The sequence below is a fragment of the Delphinus delphis genome, chromosome 1 (genome assembly GCF_949987515.2).
Source record: "Delphinus delphis chromosome 1, mDelDel1.2, whole genome shotgun sequence".
In the NCBI taxonomy this organism is placed as follows: domain Eukaryota; kingdom Metazoa; phylum Chordata; class Mammalia; order Artiodactyla; family Delphinidae; genus Delphinus; species Delphinus delphis.
The window spans coordinates 168,731,047-168,744,998 of NC_082683.1; the positions used below are offsets into that span (position 1 = coordinate 168,731,047).

Consider the following 13,952-nt stretch of genomic DNA (forward strand, 5'->3'; position numbering starts at 1 on the left):
TTTTAACACTTTGGACAGCATCAGCTTCTGAGAGACAACCGAGCTGAAAGAGGACACAAGAAAAACTGTTCTGTGAAAACAGCCAGCAGGTAAGCAACTTAAAATCGCTTTTTACTCTGATCATTAAATCGTGTGGTTTTTTTTTTCCATACCAATACGAATATGGTGAGTTATAGCTGGGATGCCTTTGGCTCTGGAGTGCCAGCTTAAAATATTTTATATATTGTTTATTAGAATCTATTTCAGGATTACTAGTAATGAATAGAAAGATACCGTTCTATTTGTACTTTTTTAAGCTGATGAAAAATAAAGAGTACTTTTTTTTTTAACATCTTTATTGGTGTATCATTGCTTTACAATGGTATGTTAGTTTCTGCTGTATAACACAGTGAATCAGCTATACATATACATACATCCCCATATCCCCTCCCTCTTGCGTCTCCCTCCCTCCCACCCTCCCTATCCCACCCCTCTAGGTGGACACAAAGCACTGAGCTGATCTCCCTGTACTATGCGGCTGCTTCCCACTAGCCCTCTGTTTTACATTTGGTAGTGGATATATGTCCATGCCACTCTCTCACTTCGTCCCAGCTTACCCTTCCCCCTCCCTGTGTCCTCAAGTCCATTCTCTATATAAGAGTGCATTTTTAGAAGAAAAGAAAATCTCTGCCACCCATAACTAATGAATTTTAGATCAAGATTTAGAATAATTAGTTTATTTTTTAATTTTAAAAAAAGAGAATTAATCTTTTCCCCAAAACTTAAATGGTACTTAGGCTTTATGAGACAGCAACATGTATATTTATCTCTAATGATATATAAATAAGTATATAGAAAATATACTCTTTTTTTAAAGTGCTTCTGTGTTCTTACTCATTTTATATTGCTGAGTCGATGTTATATTTTTTCTTTAATAAAAAAAAATTTGCCCCAGTTTATTGTTTTAGACAGCGTATTTCCAAATTTTGCATGTGGTGTTTCTGAAGACCTCATTTTTACTTAGGTAAAAATGGCTATCAGAATATTGATCAGAACTACTGCCCTGTGATTTACACTTGCTCAATTTTTAACAAGATAACCGACCTCGGCAGCTGCCTTTGCATCTCCTGGCCTCCCGTAGTTAGTGTGCTGGCCACTGTGTTTAACACTCCCAAGCAAGCAATGTAGCTTCCAAGTACCATGTTGTACAGACTAACCCCAACTGAGAACACACTAGGTATCTGCAGAAGCTAACATAAATCCTATCTAGCATGTCTAATTTAGACAATCAAAAATTGTCAAACATAATAAGTTGACCATCAGTGATAGTCAACATAAAACTAATATAGTTACCCCTAAGGATGTCAGATCCTGAAATTATAAAGTATGGATTATATAAATTTTATACAGGTTATAAATAATTAGAAATGCCACATTTATAGAAATAAAATAAGCAGGCAACAGATCGCTATTAGAATTGTTCAAGCAGAATTGAATCAAAAGCATATAATTGTTAAAAATGAGAAGTGTGATTGTGAAATGGAGGTACAGCTGAAGAAGTAGGCCAGAATGCAGCATAAAAATACAAGGAGATGGAAAAATGAAAGAGTGGTTAAGAGACCCAGGAAAGATCTAAGATACATTTAAGCTTAGAGGCTTTGATGGAGGGTATAGAAAGGCTGAAAAAAACATGATGCTGAAGAGATGTTGGCTAAGGATTCCCTAAATGGGTGAAAGTTATAAATCTATAGATACAAGTACAGAAAGCACAGTGAATACCAACTAGAATAAATAGAAAGAAATCCATACCTAGTAGTACACTGTAGTACACCAAAAACAAAGAGAAGATCTTAAAAGAATCCAGAGATAAAGGATGAATTACTACAAAGGAATGACAGCTGTACCTCATCAGATTTCTGAGTACTGACAGTGAAACCAGAAAACAGTGGACAAGTCTTCAGAGTACTGGGTGAAAATACATTGTCAGCATAGAGCTATGTGCCTAGAAAAACATCTTTCATATATGAAGATGAAGTAAAAACAGTTTAAGATTTTCAAAAACTAAGGAAGTTTACTACCAACAGACCTTTGCTAGAAGACTTTCTAAGGATGTATTTCAAGAAAAGGATCTCCCCAGGAAAGTCTAAGATGAAAAAATGAATACTAAGCCAATAAGCTGTTAAAGATTTCAGTAAGTTTAAACAACCATTGTTTATATAAGTTGACAGTTATAATATGTAATTCATAGGACTTTTCAAAAGACAATCTAAGATAGTGGAAAATAACAGCATGTTAAATTGGCAGTGTTGATGATTACAGTTCAAGTCCAATCTAAGGTCCTTGAATTGTTTGGGGTGTTTACTTCATTGGTCAGTTAAGAGATTGCTACTTGATAAGACTGTATTAAGTATTCATGGTAAAATATCAAAAATAACTACTAAGTCAAAAGAAATAGAGTATGTAAATTCCAAGCCAGTTGGCGGGCGTGGGGTTGAATGGAATAAATGACCTCAAAAAATCCATTTAAAAAGTCAACAAAGGGGGGAAAAAGGCATAGACAAAATGGAACACAGAAAAAAAAAGTTAGATAATTGAGTCAAGTCCATGTGTCAGTAATTACAATAAATATTTATGGATTAAATTTGTCAGTTCAAAGCAAAACTAAGCAGATTTAGTTTTTCTTTTAAAATCCAACTATATGTTCTTTATAAGAGACATACCTGAAATAATGACAAAGAAAGGTGGAAAACTAAAGGATGGGACAGCATATACCAGATATACTATAAAAGAGACTCTCCTACCAGACAAACTCACTTAAGAACAAAAGCCTTAACAAGCTTAAGAAACACATAATTTAATGACAAAAGATTCAACTTACCAAAAAGTTAATAATTTTACTATTGTGTACATTCATTAAAATAGACTCAGAAAAATATATAAAGCAAATATTAATAGCAGTGAATGGAGAAACTCACTAACCCACTATCATGGTGCTCCCACTTCAATACAGCATTCATGTTATTGATAGTTTAAGCCATCATAAAATTTGCATAACAGAAAATTAACAAACTTAATGATATTATATAAACCTTTTCACCCAAACTATTAACAAAAACACATTCTTCTCAAAGACACGTAATATTTACAAAAATTGACCACTTACCAGGCCAAAGCTACTATCAACAAATTTTAATGAATATGTATCATAAAGATCATATCCTTTAATTTGAATGTGATTAAGAGAAATCATTGACAAAAATAATTTTTTTAAAGTTTGGAGTTAAAAATACATTTTAAAATAACTCGTGTCCAAAAAGTCATAGTGATAATATCTAAACTTGTGAGTTGCAGTTAGACGGTAATTAAGAAAACTGTACTACTTGCAAGTTGTATATTAGAAATTTGGTCTCAGTTGCTGTTGCAGTCAAGATTCTGAACTATAAGATTACTGATTCTAAACTATAAGAAGATGGCTTCTCTCCTCCAGGGTCAACCCAGGAGGAATTTAGAAAGAGCAAATAAGCAGAAAACTACAAGAAGTCCCCGGTATTAAGGGAAGGGGTGTGCTATTTTGAACTTGTGCTTGTGAGATGGGGGCACACAGGTGTGCTTGTGTGCTTTGACCTGAAGCAAGAGGCAGTTCAGCCTGGGTAAGGGAGAATGAGATGTGAGGAGAACCTTTGGAGTTCTTTTCTATACTAGCTTGTCATTGGCCATGGCCTTGGGACAAATGACATCTGTCCCTTACAGAAAGACTCAGATCTCTGGTCCAAGTGTTTTTTAAGGATAAAGTCAGGGCAGCTCACAGCGCTGTATTTGTGAGGAGCTGGGAAAGCTTGATGGGACTGGATGACAAATTATCTGGTCTTCACTCTGCCCCCTACAAACCACAGAGCTGGAGGATTACAGTTCGCCTTTTCCTGAGAGTGAGGAAAGGGAGCGTTTTTCTGACAGAGGAGTTATTTTATAGAGAGGGGTGTGATGATTGTGGTTTTCTGGTGCCCAGGCCTCTATACTCTTAAGTCAGGTTCATTCACCTCCAATTGCTGAACTGCTTTGGGCAGACAGAGAAGACTGGCCTTTCCCCATAGCATTGCCTGGTAGAATCAGATAATAAGGCATTTGAGGAGAACAGCCTTTTCAAGAAATATATATATATCAATATATATAGGACTTCCATGGTGGTGTAGTGGTTAAGAATCCACCTACCAACACAGGGGACACGGGTTCAATCCCTGGTCCGGGAACATCCCACATGCCACGGAGCAACTACCCACGTGCCACAACTACTGAAGCCCACACGCCTAGAGCCCGTGCTCCATAACAAGAGAAGCCACCGCAGTGAGAAGCCCGTGCACCGCGACGAAGAGTAGCCCCTGCTCGCCGCAACTAGAGAAAGCCTGTGTGCAGCAACGAAGACCCAACACGGCCATAAATAAATAAATAAATAATTTACTTTTAAAAATATATATATATTGGATTACAGACTCCAACAGAAGCAGAAATGTTAGAACAAACAAGTCAAAAGAATTTGATTAGCATAATAAGTATTGGCTAAAAGAAGTACAGGAAGATAACAATATAAAGCAAGAAATAATACAACACATAATTAAGAACCAAATATTTAAGTCTTTTTCAATTTTTCTCAGCAGTGTTTTTTTCATTGTATAGGTCTTACACATATTTTATCAGATTTATCCCTAAGCATTTCACCATATTTTTTGGTGTATGAAAATGTTGCTGAGAGAAATTAAAGATCTGTGTAACTGGAGAGATATACCTTGTTCATGGATCAGGAGACTCAATATTCTTAAGATGTCAGTTCTCCCAAAATTTAGCTCCAGATTCAGTACAATCCAAACAAAAATCTATTTTTTGAGACTATAGATTTCTGAGACTATTTTGTAGAAATTGACAAACAAATGCTAAAATTCATATGAAAATGCAAAGGACTTAAATAGCCAAACTTTAACACTACCTGATTTCAGGACTTAATTTCAAAGCTGTAGTAATCAAGAAAGTGTGGTATTGGTGCAAAGACAGAAAAATAGATGAAAGAAATATACCCACATATATACAGAGAATTGACTTTTGACAAAGTACAAAGGTACCTCAGTGGAAAAAAAATAGTATTTTCAACAAATGGTAGTGGAACAACTGAATATCCATTTGCAAAAAAAAAAAAAAAAAATTTAACTCATCTATACTTCATACCATACAGCAAAGTAATTTATAGTGACCAGAAGCAGATCAGCTGTTGCATTGGCATGGGATGAGGGCCAGGGAGGTACTGGAGGGAAGGATTACAAAGAGGCATTAAGAAACTGTTGGGGTGATGGGTATCTGCATTATCTTGATTATGGTGATGGTTTCACACGTGTATACATATGTGAAAACTTATGAAATTGTACACTTTAAAAGTGGTGAGGGAATTCCCTGGCCGTCCAGTGGTTAGGACTCCTCTGAGCTTCCACGGCAGGGGGCACGGGTTCAATCCCTGGTCAGGGAACTAAGATCCCCATGCCACGTGGTGCAACAACAACAACAACAACAAAAAAAAGTGGTGCATTTTGCTTATGCCTACTACACCTCAATAAAGATATAGGTATAGATATAGATTTTTTTTTTTTAAGTAAACTCTTAAGTGGCTTTCTACTTCATTCCAAGTAAAAGCCAAAGTCTTTATCTTGGCCAGCAAGGCCATATGTGTTCTGACCCTGCCCTTCTTTGTTTCCTCCTTGACCTCATCTTCTCCCACTTGAACTGTGTTATTCACCTACTCCAGGTACAGTGGTTTCTTTCCCATTTCTCCAACATACCAACCCCACTCGTGTCTGAAGTCTGTGCTCAATGTAAGAAAGGCCCACTCTCCACCAGCTCTGCTTCTTGTCTCTATTACCCCTTACTGTCTCTATTACCTTTAAGCTTCATGAGGGCAAAATCTTTGCTTTACTCACTGGTGTATCCCCAGTACCAAAAACAATGCCTGATACATAGGAAATATTTGCTGCATAAAATATCTGTCAAACGAACTTGACATAGATTCTGGGGCAGTAGAGTGCACTGACTGAGTCCTTATCTTGGCCTCTGTGTCCAGCCTCTGCGGTTAGAGTGCCTGACTTCTGATCCCAGTTTCACCACTTACTAGCTGGGTGACCCTGAGCGAAATACGTAACCTCTCTATCCCTCAGTTTACTTATCTGTGAAATAAAGAAAATAGTTGTACTTATCTAAGAACATTGTTATAAGGAATGTATGAGCTCATGCCTATAAAGCACTTAAAATGTAAGAGTTCTTACGGCAGCTGTTAGGAAAAGTCTGGTATTGTTATTTCCATCTGTGTGCTTCCTAAGCACTTGTTAAGTTTTATTTTTTGTCCTGTTTTTCTTGTACATAATTTAGAATGTCACATCATTCTATAAGACATAACAAAGTACAGCAGACCCCAGCCTTGTTTTTCCTCATTCTCTAATTTCACACTCCAAAAAAATCCACTTTCAACTCTTAGGTATTTCGTCCAGTATTGACCTAAATTACATGCTTATATTACTATTTCTTGAAGCTTTTAGTTTAGTATTACCTATTGACTTCCTGCTGTGTGCCCTACACACACACACACACACACACACACACACACACACACACGCACGCACACACCCCATATCTGCTCTTCTTCCCCTCTTTCTTCCTAATGGTTATATCATAATATTCAGACCAAGTAAATATTTATTGTGTGCGTTAGTATGATCATATATGTAGATATTAGGTATAGATGTATAACTTTTGTGTTGTTGTAGAGATAATTGTCTTGTTTTTCATTTGCTTTGTTTTCTATGTGCCTAGCCCAGTTCATCAGCCACCTCTACACAGAAGTGTAACTCCCCTCAATTCTCTGTCCTGGTGGCCTCCTTCTTGGAGCCCTCCATTTTTCAGGTCTATTCTGGACTGTTTGCTGTCTGGACCAGCTGCACCTCTGCTGTCCTAGGACCTCTCTTCACTTCTCATCCTGGGGGTTTCCTCATCTCTCTCCTATGTGGAATTTCCTTTTCCCTGGATCCCATGCCATCATTATTTTTCCTGAGCTTTCTGAGAAAGAGAACAGGTGTGGTTACATTTGTGAGACTCTGCATCTCTGAAAATGTCTTTATTCTAGTCTCACATTGATTGATTTAGCTGGGAATTGAATTCTACTTTGGAAACCTTTTTGCCTCAGGATTTTGAAGACATTTCTCCAGTAATTTCCAGTGGTTGCCATTTCCTCTGTTCTCCTATTATTTGGATGTTGGAGCACCCTCAAATGATCCTCCAGTTTTTTTTTTTTTAACTTCTCTGTATTGTTGTCCTCAAAGATCTCTGGGCAGTTTTATTAATGGTTCCGTCCCAAATGTTTTGTGGATTTAAAAAATTCTCTAATACATCGCATTTCCAAGAGCTCACCTTGTTTCTTTGAACATTCCTTTTCTACATCCTCTTTGTCCTGTTTGGTGGATGTGGTGTATTTTCTTGTCTCTCTGAGGGTATCAGTTGTGTTAGGCATGAGGCAACCTGTAAAGGTGAAATAAACACAAGGAAAGACTCAAGCTTAAATTTCGTTACAACATTGAGTGCAGGATGAAAATTCTTCATCTTCATTTGTGTGCATTTTTCTGTGTTCCTCCCTCGAAGCCATTTTCTTCCTTAGTATTTTTAATATTGGCTTGACTCTCCTTACCCCTTTTGGATGAGTGACTGCACTTCCCTTTTTCAACTTGTAGAAAAATATAAAGGTTAGAGAAGAGAACTGTAATTCATTGAATCAATCAATTTTAGGACCATTTACTCCCCAAATATACCAGGCAGATAAGAAAAGGTAAGTGTACAAGCGGTCTGCTGTTAATGACTCAGAGCTGAGATTTTGAAGTGCGTGAGTACAGCACACTCTTAAGGTGGGCCTTCCTCACTGAAGCTCTGGATGAATAAAGGGCACTGCAGTTATGGCTTTAACCTCTGGAATGTAGTACTTCTTACCCTCGGCTCCCTGGGGGAATTTTCAAGATCTTCATAGAAGGGTTTTAGGGACGTATTTGCCAATGCCACTGACTGTAGTGCAGTTTGACAGTTTTCTGGGCGTCCAATTTATGGCATTTCTCCTTTTTTGCCACATCTACTTTAATGTTCATTTAGGCTCTTTAAATCAATGATGGGTGCAGGAGAATTGTCTCTTTTCCAACTCTTAGACTGATTGTGTCTAACAGTACCAAGGAGGTAACAACCTAAAGTTCTCCTTTAAACACATAACCCACTTTAATAATTTCAGTCAATTCCCTCAGGAAGTTCTCATCAGTAACAGACTTTGTTTTTCAAGGTTTCCTATACTTCCGCCTCCTGAAAGGGCATCGTTCCTTAGGATTGCCTACCGTGCTTCTCATTCTGCAAACATCTCCTCCCAAGCTTCGTTCACCATCAACAGTGCTCGTCGTCACATGCCATTCCATCATATGCAGATAGTTATTCCTGAAATATTAATGCATTGTATTTGTTCATATGTTTATTCTAAACATAATTAACATTCTCATACTTTTATGATATACTTCATGGGTCCTATAATCAAACTTTTGACTGATTCAAAAAGGTAAAAAAAGGTAAAAAAGAAAGCCTTAAAAAAAAGGTAAAAACATGATAGGTATAATGTAAACTAATTTAAACAAATACTGATTATTAACAAAGGCATAATTTGATCTAATTGGTTCTAGTGATACTGGTCTTATACATCTTTCTTTTGGTTTGTTGCTTCATTTTTATTCTCTGTGGGGAGCCCATATCATAGACTAGGTGTGTCAGATATTGAGTGGTGTGAACATTTTTCATCAAGACACTATCCTCACATATTCATTTGATGTGTTCTCCCAAGATTTTACATTGCGGTGGTGCTTGAAGTTACATGTTTCCTGTCTTACATTCCTGTGTTGTTTATATCTTATTGGTTATTCCCATCTGATAATTCTTTTTGATTAGTCTGCAGGGTTTTATTTGCCAATCATTCTTCCATTTCTTCAGTGTTCTCTATCCATTTTCCTATTATGAAGTTTCATCTTAGTTTTACTGTGTACTATCTCTCCCCTAATATGTAATGCATGTCTAGAGTTTGTTCATGCCATTCTCTCATTTTTACATACCTTTAAACCTTTGAAAGCATAAATAAACTCAGGAAAACACAAAGGTCTTTCAATATATAAATGCATGAAAGCATGTACATTTTCTTATTTTTAAAAACCACTACGTATTACCTGTCACTGTCAATATTTAATAATTAACAGGCACGGTTTTTGAGTGATCGTTGCATACAATAGATTATTAGCCAAAGTGGAACATACATACACACACACACACACACGCACACACACACACACACACTCTCAGCTAAACACTGAGATGATGCACCTAAGTGTTTTATAGAAATACTAGTGACATCTAGAGTTATTCTTTAACCTGTATCTTTCTCTTAAATTCCAGACTTGCTATTCAAACCCTTTAGTTTTTATTTCAATATTCAGATTTTATACTTCTCAAAATTAGAAAAATCTTTTTCTCTCCCTTCACCTCATTTAAAATTACAATTAAATAATTTCACATTGTTTCTCATATCATAACCTTTGATTAGTACCAGAAAGTTCAATATAGCCTTCCCAATTGAAAGTAAGTAAAACATGCATGAAGCAATGCCTGACACTGAGTGATGTACTGTTCTTGAAAAGATCCTGCTTTTTTAAACACATTTTTATGTTAATGATTAGTCTTTATCATTCTAAGAATCCATACAAAAAGACTGATAGTAGATCATGTCAGATCTGGCATCTTCTTTTTTTTTTTTTAATTTGCCGTGCTTCCTTACTTACATGATTTTTGCCATTTACATTTACTCTTGTGAAGCACCAAGGCTAAATTATCTGGCAGTCTGATATGTAATTTGCAATCGAGTAAAAACATTTTATTGCCGATATTATGAAATTTGACTTACTATTTTAAAATATCTTTCAGAAACATATGTTAATTCACTTTTACTTAGTTCTTACAAGCACTACATTTTTCATCTACTTAGTGTCAAATGACTTGAAAATCCCTGGATGCTGTGTGCTGTAATTTCTTGTGTGATCAATTAATAAATAATAAGGAGGGAAAAATAAACTTTTTCTTTCCTTTGCTGTCACTTTCTTGCCTGATTAGTAGTAAAAAGAATCTTCTAAAATGAAAAAAATGGCAATAGATTTAATCAGAGAAACAAATCCCATCACATTCACACACACACACACACACACACACACACACACACATTCATGTCAACCTTCTTCCGTCAGGTTAGAAAGAACATTCCTATTTACATTAATACAGAGCATATTTGTTTTCACGTGACGATACAAGTCACTGTATTTTGTTGCAGATGTAACAAATAGAATTACAGCTGTTCTTTATTTGATCTTCTAAAGATCCAAAGATGTTCAAGGATTCAGTTTGCTCAGTCTTCCCCATAGTGTCATCCGTTATTTGGGAAGGAGACCTAATTTGCAACAGATACAAAACTATTTGTCATTTTGCGAATTTGCCAAAAATAAATGAAACTATTAATTACTACATTTTTGAGCAGCTGTTAATAAATTGGGATAACTGTTCATTAGAGTACTGGTTAATGACATGGACTGTATTTGGCTAGTGTTGCTTTTCACAGAAATGTATCAACAAAATTAAGTGCATCAGCAAAAGTAAGTGATGCTTTATTTTAATTATTTAAAAGGAGACTTACTTATCCTACATTAGTAAAGATTTAATTTAAAACAAATTCTCTTTTGTCATATTAAAACTAATGATTCGGGGTTTCCCTGGTGGCGCAGTGGTTGAGAGTCCGCCTGCCGATGCAGGGGACACGGGTTCATGCCCCGGTCCGGGAAGATCCCACATGCCGCAGAGCGGCTGCGCCCGTGAGCCATGGCCGCTGAGCCTGCGCGTCTGGAGCCTGTGCTCCACAACGCGAGAGGCCACAACAGTGAGAGGCCTGCATACCGCAAAAAAATAAATAAATAAATAAATAATGATTCAACACCATATTTTAAAGCAAGTTATATCACTCAGCATTTTATATTCTGCATACTTTATATTCCAAAATGATGGCTTGAAACTGCTTTTAAAATACTAATTTTCGAGATAAAATTTCTAGCCCTTTATTATTTTTCTTTTTCCAAATCTAAAATTAGCATTAAATTTTATTGTTCTAAAAACATTTACTCAATCCTCCAGATAGAAAAGTATCTTTTAGATTATTTTAATTCATTCTTCTGTATGTGTGAATGAACAATTAGGAAGTATTCACACATTCCCTTTAATTAGAATGTATGCATTCCATATTTATTTAACTGGAATACATTTAATTGCACATGTGTTATAATTTTTTTAAAATTTGAATAGTTTCTAGGTATAGATGCATTTAGAGTAGAATAATTGGAAACATACCACATATGCAACATAAGTGCTTTCCAAGGAATTTAATTAATCTGTTGTACTCTATATAACCAAATTATTGTATTTTAAAAAGGCACTGTTCTCAGAAAGTCAATTCTGCCTCCTGTCCTTTTGGCATCCTGAAATTCTAAGCTTCCTTGCCAAAATTTTAAACTAATGATTATAGAGAGTTATTTTAAATTGTGATTAAACTAAATAAAAGTAATTATCAGCCAGTTAGAATTTTGAGAGATTGCTTTTCAGTTTAATGTGAATAACCCACACAGAAAAGAAAAAAGGGGGATTTGCCATTTGAAATATATAATATGTCCAGTGTGTAGTAAGTAAAAAAGCAATCAAGTACTCCGTGGTGAAACATTCATTACTGTTTCCCCTTTTTCTTGAAATCTGATAGATGAACTAGATATTTTCAAATGACTAAAAGTATGCACAGCCTCTCACCTCTGGAACAGCAGTTGAATTTGGCCATGGTCACTAATAATAAATAGTTAGCATATGAAAACTGTTCCAATGACCTATAGCTGAAATAAATTTGTCTTCTGAAGTCCACTTCCTTACAGACTGGTGTCTGTTTCACAGTTGGCACTCCCCAAATTGGTCCTGTGATTAAATGGGCATGGGCACGGAACTGACCTTTAACTCCCAGAGATGGTTCCCCTAGGAAATGGTGACAGCACACCTGCAGGGCCACATCACAACAGCTTGTATTGCTACTGCTGCCTGCATTAGAATTTCATTACAGGGGCATTCAGGGATCTGTTCATGCAATGTGTATATGCGCCAGAATACTTCCCAAAACAACAAACATCCCTAACTTATTAGTAAAAGAATTGATATAAAAATTAATAGTTTAAATCAGCAATACAATAAACAAGGCCACTACTTGATAATTTGTACCTTCCAGTCCCCAGAATAAACCTAATAAAACCATCTGCCACATGGAAAACACTTTCAGTTTAAAATACTATTTTATGTCTATAGAACAGAAGTTACATCAGCTCTTAAATTTTGAGGTATGTAACTGTTTATAACATAACAGGAATCATCTGCAATCTAAAAAATTTAATGAGTACATAAGTAATTAGAATGTTTTAATGTTTCACTTAATTTATAAATATATTCAAATATTAAGCTATTAACTATCACTTGTTTTAGCTAAGTTTAATTATCTTTCACTTCTGAGCCAATTTAAAAATAAGTTCAAATATCACAAAATAATGTCCCATACAGTTAGAGCTATGTATTTAAAAGAATCCATTTCTTCATAATCAGTATTTTTCCTTGCCCTTTCTCTCTAGAAATATTTTTTCATCACCCCGTAGTGACTTGTTTGTATACTAAGATATTGTTGGGAATTTATCTTTTGTTTATTTCATATACTTCTGATCAATTCCAACTCATGCCCAATTATATTACACTAAATTAACATAATTCAACAGATGTTGATATTTAAATGTTTTCTGGCATTCAAATCTTGGACAGCTGTCTTCGAGCTTGGGGAGAAGGCAAACATTTAGAATTAAATGCTGAGCATATGCTTAAATTACTAATTAGAAAGATGGAATAAAAACTATGCATTATCCTTTCTAAGGACAATAAACCTCAGATAGGGATTTCTCCAATCTTTTTATATCAGGTTATAGTCCAAGGATGTATACATACTAGATGACATGGACTTCATGGATAACTTCATTTAATTTCAGATTGGATCACTTTAAAATTATGGAGAGTCTCACTAAAATATGAAAAACCTATAATGGCTTCATACTGGCAGTCTTAAGAGTTGAAAAGATGCCTTTTCACTTGCAATGTCAGGATGGTAAAAGCAGTTTTTAACAATATTTTATTATGGAAAATGTCATCATAAGCAGAAATACAGAGAAAAATATAAGCTCAAAACTGCAGCTGTCAAAACTGTCTTAGGTAATTACATGTGGCCAACCTTGTTTCATCTATATCTTATTTCAATTGAAATATATCAGTATGTTTCTCTAAAAAGTAACAGTCTCTTAAGGAAAAAAAAAAACACCATACCATTATCACATCTATTAAAAAAGCAATAATTCTTTAATATATATGTATGTATATGTGTGTTTAATTACAGCTGATACTCAGATGTCTCCAATTATTTCATAATCTTTTGTCTTATACGTTATTTAAATTGGGATCCAAATGAGATCTATCTGTTAAAATTGGTTGACATATATATATCCCAAGTTCCCATTGATTTATAGGCCCTCCTCCCCCTTTGTTTTTTCCTTGAAATTTTTTGTTTGAAGAAGTTAGATTAGCAGGTTCGATTCCTGGTCAGGAAACTAAGATACCGCACACCATGTGGTGTGGCAAAAAACAAAAAAAACAAGAAGAAAAATATGTCAGATTGTTTGTCCTATAAAGTTTCCCACATCTGAGGAATGTTGCTGATTTTATCCACGCGGTGTCATTTAACCTATTCCTCTGTCCCTTGAGTTTTCTGCAGTGGG

At 35.4% G+C, this 13,952-nt stretch overlaps 1 protein-coding gene across 4 annotated transcripts in view; it reads left to right on the plus strand.

Moving 5' to 3' along the window:
* Positions 1 to 13,952, plus strand: part of GPATCH2 (G-patch domain containing 2) — a 179,290-nt gene that overhangs the window by 117,752 nt on the left and 47,586 nt on the right. For all 4 annotated transcript variants that reach the window (XR_011246282.1, XM_059998339.1, XM_059998330.1 and 1 more), the window contains one exon: positions 19 to 89. Coding sequence is in view for 3 of the 4 variants with exons in the window: in XM_059998339.1 (XP_059854322.1) it covers positions 19 to 89 (71 nt within the window). In the remaining variant the exon portion in view is untranslated. Of the gene's footprint in view, positions 1 to 18; positions 90 to 13,952 lie in introns of those variants that run through there.